We start from the raw sequence: 15,128 nt of genomic DNA on the forward strand, positions 1-15,128 counted from the left end.
ACATATTATACAAGTCATTTACAAATTCAATATACAAGTTAAGTAAATATATATGCTCTGGCCTGGTATAGTATAAACACCAAAATAGTATAAACACGAGGCCTGCTCTTAGTTATATTTATAAATTAATAATCCATATATATATATATATATATATATATATATATATATATATATGGATTATTAATTTATAAATGTATCTAAGACCAGGCCTCGTGTTTATACTATTTTGCATATTATTAATTACAATATAAATCTATACATGTATATACGGTGCGCCTTGCAGTATCAGCAGCAAGCGATAGTTCCAAAAACAGGGAAAGCATATCAAGATAGATGGAATCTGTTACAGACGCTTCCTCAAAGAAGAAAATGCCATACATTTTCAATTTGGTCATTCCAAGCTACACATTAACTTCTGGTTTGTCCCTTTCCCATTTCATGAGTTTAGTTGTAGTTTTATGCAGTTACAATGTTATCCAACAGGTTTTCATTTTCAATTTTCTTTACAGATTCTGAGTACTTTGGTGCTCGATTTGGATAATCATCTTCATGAATGAATGCAATAATTGAATATATGGCTTTTTCACAACTTTTGAGCGCAAGGCTCTGTGAACTATTGCCTTGGCCATGTTGAGTCTTAAACTAGCCTCCTTAACCGAAGCTGCTAGTTCAATGTGGAATGTGTTGTCGAATTCGCTCAGTTTTTATGGAACAGTCTTATCCGTCCTCTTCTTATTCGTCACTTACAGGTCCATTTCTTTGATATTTGTTCACAAATTTACGAATCGCTTTATCTATGCATCCAGGTTTATTAAATTTTCTTTGAGATTTGGATCTTACTCGAATTTTATTCCTCTGATATGGGATTTACCATGAAGAACAGTTATTATTATTATTTGTATTCATTATTTAAGAATACCGAAAAAAATAAAACGTTGATTTCGGAACTTCCTGTACATACAAAAATAAACTTGTACACTTTTAGCACATACTTAACATGATAAACATTAATAGATCTACGTTTTTGAAGTGTCCGATTTCACCAAAGGAGGCACTTGCTTTTAAGACACCCTATGTACAGGATGTTCAAAACAAGATAGACAAAGTTTGGTAGGTGATTTCTGACACCAAGATAAGACAAAAAGTACGGACTAACCTAGGTGCGGAAATTCTTTGTTGCGGCGCTAGGATCAGCCGAAAATTTGTCGGAAAAATGGATTAACAGCCATAACTCGAGGACGAAATATCGTGTAAAAGGGAATTCCTATTATTTTTAGTCGTGGATTTCATTAATACACAACTATGTGGAGAAGGTTGACCCTCAAAAAAACTGAAGAATTCCTGGGGTATTTTATCAAAGGTGGCTGAGTAAAATAAACAACGATAATGTATAATAACGAACAAAAATTAAAGTTTCCGAACAAAGTAAAGTAGAATTACACATTCTGAGCGTCTATACTTATTGTATATTGGTTTATCACACACATTTACTCGATCGGTATATCTATTAGAATTCCTCCAAAGTAGAAGAACGGTAGCTCAGTAATAAAGCCCCCCCATTCGATCCCAGACCATAGAAGTTTGTGGAAGACAACATTGTGTCCGTAAGTTTTCCTATATATATGAATCCTACACCACACTTCCATTTTCGTCAGATTTTAATTGTGGGAGACTGGAGACTTATATTGACGGGTTTTACCGTTGAAAAATGAAAACAACAAACGAATATTTAAATTCCATTACATAATTTACGACCACAAGGTACATACTGAAAAATGTTTATTTAGAAAATATTAGTACATAAACGAAACAAAAAAGTGTAAATGGGCTTTTTCTTGGTTTTTAGTAATTCAATACATATATGAGACACACTCAACAAATTAAAATGTACAAAATGATTCATCGTAGCTGTAAACATGGAATGTCATAAATAAAGACCGGTAGTTGTGGCAAAATCCCATATTTTGCCATTTTTACACGAAATCATGAATAAATGTCACTTGTATATATTTACCATTTTATAACTGCGTCTTAGTTTTGTTCCCTTTTTACCGCAAATATAAGTCTCATTGCTTGCCGTTATCGAACAATACTGCCTACCTGTAAGATATGGAACATAATGCTTGTCACTGGAGGGTATGAATATTGTTAACCAACCAAATACATGGAAAGCACGATTGATATTGCTATGTATTCCAAGTTTGTGACATGCTTTAAATACGATCCTGTCACATTGGTAGATGTTAAACGGTAGTTTTTCAGGCCTCGCACGCATCTTTACGGACAGACGGCATAACTTGTGAGAACAACCTAAAGAAAATGCTTATGATACCGTGCAACCAAGTACCACAGAGAGTTTATTGAAAATGAACGGAGATTTTGTTTTATGTAGTGTTTTGCTGCGGTATTCATTAGTGTATTCTCTGTAGTTTTCTGTGTAGGATAATCACATTTTTCTACTTTGTACAGATTAATTTTCGTTCTCATTCTTCGCTTTGATTGTACTGGATATTAATGCTTTCAAAGTTATAAATTAGTGCTATAAAAATACAATATATATTTGAAGTACAAGTGTACAAGTGGATGCTGAGGTGACTACTTTGTGCTATAGTATGTAAACTCTGCAACTATTTTTGTTTTGGAAGGACCCAGTATTACATGAAATTGAATACAGAATACAGAAACCTTAAAACGAGCAGGTCTACTAAGAGTTGACTTGGCTTATGTATTGCCAACGTGCCAGCAGTAATATTCCGTAACTGAATAACCTGCTTCTTAAGATGTTTGTGTATCATCATGATTTATTACTACCAGTTAGCGTATACATGGTATACTTTGATAATATTAACAAACATGTTTTGTAGTAATGATTTCTGCTAATAAAGAGATACTAAAACAACAGCAATAAAAAGGTAGTTTTTAGTGCCACTCTCACAACTTATTTTGCCACAATTGCCGATTTTTATTCATAACTGTAAACAAAGAAATATATATCCAAAATGCAAATTAGTTATTTCAGTAACTTCGGGGACATTTAATGCAAAGAACAATGAGCTACTGACTACAGTTATGTAAGATTATAGAAGAAGAAGAAAAAAAAACTGTATGCTTACAAGATCTGCACATTTCTTTTTGATACGTAGATCCAATGCCAAAACCGCGAATGTGCTAAATTTGATCTTGAGTTATAATCATTTTAATATTCAACTTACTCCGAAAAATCAGTATATATACTTAGGTACATGTTTTAGGAATTGACGATAACTTCTAATATACTCACATTTCACAAATGGGACTTTGATATTGGAATCTGTGTGCTTCAAATAACATGAAACTGCACTTAGGTGAAAATAGCAAAATTTGCACATTCGCAGTTTTGACATTGGACCAATGTGACAATGAAAGGACAAGTACAGTATAAGGTGTTAAATTACTATGTGAACACGGTAACTAATACCTACATCTTCCATATTTACTTCAGGCAGTATCGGCAAAAAATATTCTAATAATTAACTAAAAACTATTTTGTCATCGCATCCTACAAATATCATTACAAAAATGTAAATTAATAATAAAATTATATATATAAAAATTCTCACAGCAAATAATTACATATTTTTACTTATTAACATTATAATACCGTATAAAAATAATAATAATTAACAATCTTCTTCAGTGTAAGTTTTGTAATAATGAACTTACGAGTTTTACTCTACTTGCCAATTCTTTTCAAAATACTAAAAATAGAATAAAAAGGGATATACATTTTACACCATGACATTCACGATTAATTTTACATTTAAGTTAGGCTTAATTCTATACGCTGAATGTTTTAATACATAAACTTGAAAGAAAGAAATGAATAATATAAGACTTATTGGTTGTAATTCTTATTGCAAATAAGGAAGTAATACTTCTGAATGAAACGAAGGACGTCACGTTTCTTTTAAACATAATCATAATAGTGCAATCGAAAATTAAAGGCATCTTACATCGCAATACAGATGTGTATAAAATACTTTGATAAAATATTTCTTGATAAAGTAAGTACAAACCATACACTTGGTATATAAGTAACTCTGCATACAAATTTCTTTAGCATTAACAAAATAATGACTTTAAAAAATGACCAAATAACAAAAGCACTCATTAGCTTTACTTGCAATTTCTTTCAATAGCATGCACTATATTAAATAATAAAAATAAGAATATAAACTAACACAAAAACTAAGCGGTATTAAAAAAAAAAAAAGCTTAAAATCAACGTATTATTTATACACAGCCTTTCTCTCTATCAATAAAGCAAAAGTAACAAAAGTATTAAGATCACGTTCTTCCTATACGTAGTCTTTCTCTATAAATACAAAGCAAAAGTAACAAAAATTCTAAAATGACGTTCATTCTATAGGTGGCCTTTATCCCGATCAATAGAAAGTAAAAGTGACAAAAAAAAAATTTAACATCACGTTCTTTCTATAGATATACTTTCTTCTATCTATACAAAGTAAAAGTAACAAAATCTAAAACTCACATATTGTTCACAGGCAGCTTTACTTTCCACAAACACAAAGTAAAAGTAACCGAAACCTTAAAATTACGTACTGAATACACGTAGCCTTTATCTCTATCAGTGCAAAGCAAAAGTAATAACAATCTAAAACTTACATTCTGTTTACAGATAGCTTTACTCTCTATCAATACAAAGCCAAAATAACCGAGACCTTAAAATTGCATACTGTCTACAGGCAGCCTTTATCTCTACCAGGCAAAAAGTACTCCCCTTTATTAATAATGTTGCGTGTTACTGCTTTCCCTAATTTCATTTAAGTACTTTCGATACTTACAACGTTAAATAAAACTATTACTTTGTCTTTCTTTGAGCAAAAATAACTTTATATCACAAAAGTTTACGCACCATTAAGTTATGTATTTATGTTTCAACTGTGTAGACATTTTACGAAATAATATCCATCTAAAATCTAGTAGAAGGTAAGTGCGGTGCATACCGCTAACATATAAACTTAGGTGATGTACATTATAAATAACTTTTTACTACTTAAATACATTCTTAAATCAATACATTCGTTAAGTTTTTCTCCTTGATTTAGCATTGGTTGATAGCTTGCTATTAAGAAAATTATTGTATGTTTGAGGTAGATATATTTATATTTTATATGCAGTGCGGTCGTAAAATAATAGTGGGGCAATAAAGTTATAGTTTTGTAACAACTGATAGTAGATGTACACAATCGTAACAATGAAAAGAAATATTTAAAGTTTCCAGTATACAGATACGAAAATAGAACGTCTGAAAAATAAAAGAATGCAAGGAATGAAGAAAATTAGATCCACTTGCCTAATTTCAAGACCAATAGCTGAACGATAAGTTTTTGCCATCATAGTTATGTTGGAAGGTTAAGTCCAACGTACTCTGTTGGTCGCAAATTTTGAATCAGTTGCATATGTGAAGCGTGAATACTGTCGTTCGTTTAACCACGAATCTTTCCACATTTAGCCATCATAATAAGGGGTTATGAGTGTAAGACGTATCCTCAATGATACGCTGAAGAATTCTACTCGTCATGCTTACTAAGTTACAAATAGTTACTTTAGATATATGGGACTCGGTCAGTGTATCTTGTCAACACTAAAAAGATATTGCCTACCTGAGGAAAGAAAAAAAAATCAACACAGTTTTATCGTTCCTCACGCTGGATATATGGGACTTCACTTTTGTGGCAAGAACTGGATATTGTCTTGATATTTAACTTGGAAACAAAAGGAAACTTCACGAACTCGTATTGGAATAGAAAGGGATACCGCGTTTTCTTCATTTAGCCTTTAACTCCATGCCTCTACTAAAGTTTGCTGCAAAACTATATAATCACAACAGTTAGTAATAATTAACTAAATTATTAGTACGAGGCATTAGTACAGTCATGATTATAAAATTTTCATTTACTTGAGTATCATCATCAAACACACAAATATATATAAGTTTAAAATGAAATCCGTGAAATAAAGGAATATGGTTCTCAGTTACGGTACTTAACAAATAATTAAAGGCAATAACTGACACATTTTTAAGGAGATTAAGTGTAATAATACTTAATATCTTGATTGCGTTTATAAAAACTTTCCGACTTGTTAATGTTAAATGTCAACTAATTTGAGTTTTCGTGTATTATAATTGTTTACAAATTCAATAATTTCTTAAATCATTAATTATAATTTAATTTTTGCTAAGGGAAGCATTACATTACGAAATACAAAAGCAGTGCCTAAAAGAAACTTTCACACTGTTCTGAGTCTACAGTAGAATTGTAAAACCTATAGTTCTTTTATCAAGAAATACCCGCAAAAATATTTTTATCTACATAAACAACAAGTGTTTCAAGATGTTTTAATTCAATTTTAGAATCCTTGCACCAAAAGTACAAGATGTTTTCATAAAATGATTTGATCTTTACGTGACTTAACCTGATGGAAAAGATCATAGGGTAAGTGGTTGTAACAGTTGAAGAAAACTTTTATAGGTGCAATCATCAAAGCAAGTATTACACTTATTTCCTTAAACATTACTTGTTTAATAGTTACTTTCAAGGCTGACACTCCCATGCAAAGTGTCTAAGCAATGCTTATCATAAATAACGCTAGAAAAGGCTGCAATTGATAAACAAGGCATATATAAATAAGTAAAAACCCTATATTTACTTTTTTCCTATTCTTCTATCCTTGATAATGGCTATTTTATATGGAACTTACATAAGACATTAGCCGTACATTTGAAGCCATATTTCTTTATTCCACGAATTATTATTTTTTCGCGTACAAGAATTGGTTATATTTTTAAGAATGTACCTCTAGTCTAAGCCTTGTTTATAACTATAGAATATGCTTTTCATTTCATTACATTAGGAAATACCGTAACGAAATACTCGTTAAAATTCGCCAACGTATACAATACAAAAATCGCTTGGTCCCTTTTCAACGAGTGAAAGAATCTTTTAAAACAATTAACGCAATCAGCTAAGCACTTCTTATGGTTGGATCCTTATAAACCTTTCTCGTCTATTATAAACTATATCATCAATAACACCAAATAAACCTGAAAACTAAAAAAGAATGATATTATAAATTACATATATATATTCGGATAAAATAACATGTAATTAAAATGAAAAACGAAGTTAAATATCATGTTGTTATAATAAAAAAACATTAATATCAGGTTAGTAAAAAATCATATTATTCTCTTCCGCTTTACCATTAATCTATCAATACATTTAGTTATTGTGTATATTAAAGTATTCATAGTCTTGAATGAGAATTGCATTCATTAAATTTCATGAGTATTTATTACCAAGTAAATCCTTTGTTCTGTGTTTAATTAGAATTATTAACTTAAAAATTTTCTCAACACAAGATTATCCGTATCTCCAACACAAGATGTCCATATCTCCAACACATTTCTATTGCTTTACCTTCATTAATTCTCATGTGGCTCACAAACAAAGCTAATCATTATCTAAGACACAACCTGTAAATTGTGTTTTGAAATGCAATCACTGAGAGCACAACATTGACAAACGTTTTCATTCTGTCTCTATTTCTAAACAACCCATGTTAATTTCTGAAATAATTATTTCTAATAAAGTTACATGGATTATTCTATGAAATAGCGTTGTTGGTCGAATAATAAGCAGTAGCAAATATCAAGATTAGCCTAATTTTAGAAACTTGACAACAGTGAATTATCACTTGAATCCCTATCATCCATTAATTTATAATAGAAGGAAGAAAGCAAACGAAATACATACATATAAACAATACGTATTTCTTGTGGAAGTTGAAAATAACTATATGAATAATCAGGATGTCTACTAAAATTCTAAAATGAAATTTCGTGACCTTTCTTTACCAAACCATAAAATTTCGTAACATTCTCAAGAGCGAATTTGGCTGAGAATTAGGCCGAATTTTCATGCATGCGATAGAAGCGTGCTTTGCTTGCGATTTGGTAGCGTCTTAAGCCAACCATAGACATTGTTGGTGGTGAATTTTGACGTTTTATAGAACAAAATTTTCCAGTCTATACTTATATTTGTACAGATTTAAGAAAATCGTTACCCAAAAGTTAAATATCGTGACTTTTTCTTGACTTTCATGACCGTTTTCTGATTTCGTGACTTTTTCATGACTTTCGTGACCGATAGACCCTGATACTTTAAAATCAGTGCCCAGTAAGCAAGCACGTTTACAGAAAGTCTAAGTTTGTCCTTAATTTGCGTTGATAGACGTAACCTCAGAAGTCATCTCTGTGTATGGCTTTCCCAAGTGTAAATTTCAAGACTTGCTTTGAGTCCAGATACTTTGACGTATAAACCTGTGTATGCTTAGACCAGATGAAAGAATGAAGACTTCACAAGAACGCTCGCATGTTAAGACTTAGCCTTAGAGGTTCTCTGTATGTATGGGTTTGCCAAGTGTAAATTTTAAGTCAAGCTTGACAAGTGTGTCAATTTAGAGAAATTTTAAGGCTATCTATCCCTTTATTATGTATTACTATCAAGTCTGAAACAAGGCTGCAATCGAGGAAGTAGCAAGTTTGTCATAGCCTTGGTTAAGTCTGTAGCCATATAAATGCAATCTTGTGCAAGCCTAGAGACTCAGACTGTAAGGTCTGAGTAAAGCTATTAAAAGTCTAGAATGCTATTACAGTGTAAATGAAAATATTTTTAAGGATATAATTTTATTTGGAAGTGTACTAGAGCTACTTTTTATATTATTATTATTATTTTATTTTTTATGTGATTAAAGAATACTATGGTGCATTCATCTATATATTTAATTGACTTAGTTGTCTCTGACCAAAATGGCATTACCTCACATAAAAAAATATTTGTTTTAGTTCGCTCTTAAATAACTTATGCCACTTTCATTTTTTTATTTAATCACAGCTTCTTAATTAGTCTAAAAACCGCTCAAAGAATACCACCAAATTATTCTTTAAAATTTTAAAAATAAAAGCTTCATTTGATATTTGTATGGGGGGGCTACCTGAAACTAGGTAAGTAGGAACACCTTGTGTTGGATATGAAGTGATGTGATTTTTGTTTAGCGTCTCTTTCAGCAGCAAGAATATATTGAGACGTGACCTACAGCTTAATGTGGGATCTGAATCACCTGACTCCCGTCAGGAATCGAACCAGATCTTCCACGCCAAAGGCACGAACGCTATCCGCTTAGCCACGAGGGAGCTCTATCTTGTGTTGGAGATAAGGATTACCTGAATAATAATCATTCATGAATGTAAAATAATAAAGAATCAGTAGCTGTGAATGAAAAATTGATTACAACAGCTGGCACAAATAGAGAAAGTAAATCACATAAAATTGTGTGAAAGGTGGGTGGTCTTTAGCATAATACTGTGAAGTTTACTACGATCTTTGTATTTTCTAAAAACCATAGAACATACTATAAAATCGGTCCATCCACTAATTCGGCGTTTTTCAAGTGAGGTATACTCCGGTTTACAGATATTGTGAACTCTATTTCAATAAGTTTGGAATTTTGTGTTTTGCGCCCTTATGGAACACCGTGATTATGAGAGATGGGGCCGAAATGGGCTCCGAACCACGTGCGGGGCTTGAATCGTATGCAGTTGTATGGCCCACAGACTATCATGCAAGATCAACTCTCATAGTCTAAACCGTTTCCCACAACATTATCACGCTTCCAACACAGATGAATTGCAGGACCACATTATGGGTTCCGTTGAAAAGTATTCCATATTTATATTTTGCTTTATTATTTGTTTATTATTTTGCTTTGTCTTCTGGAATAAGAATACATACAATACAATACCTATACAGTACTGGATAAAAACTGGTCGTATACCTAGCGACAAAAGCTTTTTGCGTTTGAAGAAATAAGTTTCGTAAAGGACTTCAGAATAGAAGGAATATTTGAATACAGTCTTTAGTAAATTTTTTTGTAGTCTTTTTTTTTTTTTTTTTTTATCCTAATAATAAATATACATTCAATAGTTTTCATTAAATAAAAACATATACGGTAGTTTATATTATTTAAATGCGTTTTTGACTACCTCCTGTAATGTGGCACAACCTAGTCTGCTACTTTCCGCATAAGTAAGAGTCTACTGTAATATTCATTTAAGTTATAATAAGAGAAAATCATGTACCGTAAAACTAAAAATAAAAATGTGCTACGATTCTATTAAAGAGAAGATTCTATCAGTTTCATTGTATACAAATTTATTTCCTTACCCTACTGTCTTTCTCTGTGCTCCTGTCGGTGACGATTCTCCCAATCTTTAACTGAAATGACACAAGGGAAAGACGAATGTTAGTTAAAAGTATTATTTTTTATAAGGCGTTAATTAAAATCAAATTTAGAAACCACTTGGAACTTTTTTTTAAAGTTAAATATAACGACTAATCTCACACTGCTAATCTGAGTAACGTTGCTAAGAAATATGATTTAAAGGCGAGTTACAAATCTCCAATTAATACAGACAAAAAAGCATGAGGAAGTACATGGAACTCTATGTCAATGTGAAAACTGTTACATTGGTATGACTAATTGAAACATAAATATCAGTACCAAGGAAGATATAAGACACTTTAAGAATCACGATTATGTGGTTTAAAGTTCTTCCAACCAACTAGGAATGTTTAACCATAGTATTACGGAGTTTAAAATCATTAGAAAAGCTTCATCACATAGTATTTGAATCCTACTACATAAGAACGAAGAACCAAGTTAAATTTGGATGAAGGTAATCAGACTGTATTACCAAAAGTTTTAGTCAAAATTTTAGGATACATTAAGTTTGAATTTATTTATTTACATTGCAAACGTAAGTCCAAGCGACTTGACAGTGGACTAGTTAGGCATAGAGTTATAAAAGGGTAAAAATATACATATATCCTGTATGGTTTGACAGTGGATAAATTACAAGTTGTGATATTTTTACAATATTTTGACTAACATGTTATAATTAACATTTTATTTAATAGTAGCTGTAACCATTTGTCGTTGTCACGTGTTAATTCAAAACCTGGGTAAAAAGAAGGAGCATGCGTTGCTGTTCAGATTAAAGAATTTCCTCACAACCATTCTGTTGCCTAGGTATTTATCCTGTTGTTATGTAAGCCCGCATAACCAATAAGTAATTTTGGTTGCATCCAGTCAAGACTTTTTTTTCTTTTTTTTAGAAATGGCCAGAAACGTACATACATTTTCAGTCCCTGCAAACTCCCTTCCCCCGAGCAAAAATCTGGTTACGTATGAGATGTGTGACTTTATGGTGGACAGTATAGCATCCGTGTTTTCCCCGGGTTCTCCCGTTTCCTCAAAAATTCCCAATCCATAAATTTCTTTTACAATCAATTCACTTTCATTAGCTTTCCTCTATCTCACATGGCATAATAGTGGGACACAGGGTTGGCAAAAACCATGTTTTTTAAAAAAAAAAAACAAAAAAAAACGTTTTTTTTTTTTGTTTAAACCAGGTTGTTTTGGTTTAAATGATTTGTTCTGAGTATTTATATTAGTATTTGTTCTGAGTATTTGAAATAAAAAAAAAAAAAAAAAACTTTTAAACCAAGCTTTTTGGTTTAAATAGTTTGTTCTATGTATTTATATTACATATGGACAAAAATAAGTTTGTTTCGCCTTGGTGTTATTATGCAATAACGGTGTTATGTTAGAAGGGGTCACATAAGCTTAAAACCGAGAGAAACTGTCCACTATTCGTATTCGAAACTGGGTCTAATTGACCACAAATGCGATGAGTCTGCCGACTTACTCACGAAGGACTCCTGAGAAAAATACGTTGAACTGATCTTTACATACTTGTTAATATAATTGTCAAGAGTCAATTTCAGAAGGACAAAAAGATAAACTGTTACACAAGTGAAATCATTATTCAGAATTATATACATTATTTAAATATGTATGAATAGTTTCAAAATACTGCAGACTGCAGAACTAATTTAGTCCTAGTTAGTTCACTACGACTTTAATTAGTCCAAGCTAGTTTACGAAATGCGACTTAATTTGCATATCAGTAAGAAAAATGAATAAAGATACGAATTATTCGAGTTCACTTTGGCTCTGACCCACTTATACATAAAAAGATACCAAAGATACTTCTGATTTCAATAAATGCCTCTCCTGGGGTTTATATGACAAAAAAGTTCGAAATTTCGATGATATCTTATCAATAGTAAACATTATTAAAACGAATCAATATTTAGAATTTTTACTTAGATTGCAATTGCATAACAATAATAACTATAAAAAGATCACAAAAGGAACATTCATAACCTTATAAAATGTTGCTTTCGTAGTATAATCTCTCTAAATAATGAATGGGAAATTTAAGTCTAAATATAATATGAATAATATACGGGAGTGAAACGTGATAACCACAAATGCGTGTTCCAAGCTTCAACGAACACTTATTGAAGACCTATAGTGACAATTTTAAGAGATTTGACTTACAAGGGAGTCCCTGTTTCTCTGACCATAAAAAGTTGTCACTGCATGTAACAAAAAAATAGTTTTCGCCATATTGTGAATTTTCATGTTTTACTTCCGAACTCCTCATATTCTATACTTTAAGGATTAAAGTCTAAAATTAAAAATTTAAATTCTGCTTTAGCAAATCACGAATCATCACTAGAGATTCGTAAGAAATCTAAATACACGGTTTGATAATAGTACACATTATTCTTATAAACCTCAAGGAGGAAAACACTTAGAACTCCTCAGAGTCTTCAACATCGATAGGCACTTCTTTGTTGAACACTTTAAAAAGAAACACAAGCTTGGACGCTTTTTGAATGCGCAATCTATTTCTAATTTTAGAATGTACTAGGCCAAACGAAGAAAAAATTCTCTCCACACTTGCAGAAGAAGGTCGGGCTGTGAACAACTGTTCAATTATTGGAAACACTTTGACATTAAATTTATCCAAGTCATTTCTCTGACTCTTCCACCAGTCATATGCTGTCACCTCGTCAGTCACTTGTGGTTGGAAAAGTGTTTTTTGGAATGGAGATGATTTTGCTTGAAACTTTATTATTAATGGTAGTAATTGTGAGTCGGGGTATCTTTCATTAGCGAAATTCAGAGCAGATTGCTTTTCTTCTGTGGTAAGGTCCAGGTCGGGAGTTTTTTCTTTAGGATCTAGCAGGTACGCCAGAAAATGAGCTGAAGTAATGGCCATGTCGTACCTCTCTTTCACTTTTTTCTTAGAAGCACCTTCCATGATTAAGTTCAGTAGCTCCTTCCATGCTCTGACTGACTTTGAGAGAGTACAATCATTTTTCTGCACCTTGTTTAGTGCATCTGAAATTGGTGTTAGAAGCTCCACAAGATCTTCAACATTCCTTTTCAGAAAAAGATTCGAAACCTTTTGCTGAACATTTTTGTCGATAGCATCGCGATTTTCTTCACATATTTTTATTAGAGTCGGCCAAGCTTTGATGTAAGACTGAAAGCAGTCTACTAGTGTGTTCCATCGAACTTCACTTGGTACGACGAGTTTTGTACACCCAGATTGACGGAAACATGCATTGGCATAGTGGTTGTTTCTGAAATATTTGATAATACTAAGTACGTGTTTTTTTATGTCAGACACTAGCAGGTCATTACTTAGAAGGTTCAGGATATGGGCAGAACATCCATATGTGATGACATCCAAACTTCCGTCGTTTTGTATAATTTTTCTCATTTTTGTTACATTTGCAGCATTATCAGTAACAACTGATCTTACTTTGACTGAAAATTCCTTTTCACATTTTCGAATACTGTCCTTTGTAACATCGGCGAGATACTCCGCGGTGTGGGGTTTACCAGAAGTATCAATTGTGTCTGCCAGGTAAACATCCCCATTTGCTGTAGTTATTGTTACGCAAATAATAGGTTCATTATGAACGTTTGACCAACCATCAAAACCGACGCACACTGTTTCACCTTTAAGAATGTGAGTAATTTTGTTCTTTTCCTCTTCATGAATGAAATCTAAGAGAGGTCCACCGATTTCTTTTCTGTTTGGCGGGCAGTATCCAGGACGCAGGTCATTCATCAGTTTGATAAATTGAGGGTGTTCTACACTTCTAAAAGCAGAGTTTGTGACAAATATGTAGCGAGCAACTTGATGGTCCAGTTTTTGAATTGGAGTGGTCTTAGTAATGTAAGAATCCAACGAGCTGGGACGCTTTCTCTGAAGTTGTGAAGTTGTAGAAGTACGCACGTCGCTAATGTATTTCGAAGTGGAAGGAATACTAGATTCTGCGTGAAAAGACGATTGTGCCGATGTTCCACTTAATGCTGAAGTTGATGAAATGCTTGTTGTATTATCTGAAAAAAAAAAGAAAAAAATGCACAGTAATTTTGATGCAAGAAGTCTGAAAAAAGGTTCAAGAATTGATTTAGTAGGAAAAAGTCTATCAAGAATTTATTTAGTAGGAGAAAGTCTTTCATCATGAATTTATTTAGTAGGAAAAAGTCTTTCAGAGTTGCCTTTCGAATTGAACTGGAGCGAAAGCAGTACCGCTTTATAATAAAGAAACTTGCTTTAATCGCTACGGGTTCGCTCCAAGGACTTGCGTTCTTGCGGTCTGGTGGAGACTTCGCCCACAGACTCCGTAACTTTGTGACCGTCTGCCCGGCCACAAAACTATGTTTTTGGACGATCAGTGTATTTCTTTTTAACTTTTATTCATGCAACGAAATTCTTATTTTACTCAACTAAAAGCTATTTCTCTTTTGGTGAGAATTTCAACTCGTTCTGTGTATGCAGGTGTTCTTCAGTCTTTCTTATCGCTTCTCACGATAGAACAAAGAAGTTGTTGTTTTCCAATGCAACGCTCATCGTCTCAACAGAGTATTTCGTCGTAGCAAACTTATTTTTTTTCTTTCTGTAAAATAGTTTCCAACTTATAGTCTTCGTCACCATGACTGTTTTGCATATACGTTTTTCTTAATTACATTTATTAACATTGGGAATATTTTTGGATACGAAGTTGATATTGTGTGTGAATGATATTGTATTTATCGTGTTCTCATGCTTTCGTATTACGTCATCCTTC

The 15,128-nt window shown here is 32.3% G+C and overlaps 1 protein-coding gene across 2 annotated transcripts in view; it reads right to left on the reverse strand.

Moving 5' to 3' along the window:
* Window positions 1–1,765: 1,765 nt before the first annotated feature.
* Window positions 1,766–15,128, reverse strand: part of LOC145675765 (uncharacterized) — a 182,412-nt gene continuing 169,049 nt past the window's right edge. Inside the window, exons 25-26 of one of the 2 annotated variants that reach the window (XM_081746425.1) lie at window positions 10,293–10,343; window positions 1,766–5,879 (exon numbers count right to left, since the gene is read on the reverse strand). In XM_081746425.1, coding sequence (XP_081602551.1) covers window positions 5,862–5,879; window positions 10,293–10,343 — 69 coding nt within the window. In that variant the 3' untranslated portion in view covers window positions 1,766–5,861. Of the gene's footprint in view, window positions 7,119–10,292; window positions 10,344–15,128 lie in introns of both variants that reach the window. The other variant, XM_081746424.1, reaches the window with a different exon arrangement.

This window comes from Thermobia domestica, chromosome 18 (genome assembly GCF_964235325.1).
Source record: "Thermobia domestica chromosome 18, izTheDome1.hap1.1, whole genome shotgun sequence".
NCBI classification, from domain to species: domain Eukaryota; kingdom Metazoa; phylum Arthropoda; class Insecta; order Zygentoma; family Lepismatidae; genus Thermobia; species Thermobia domestica.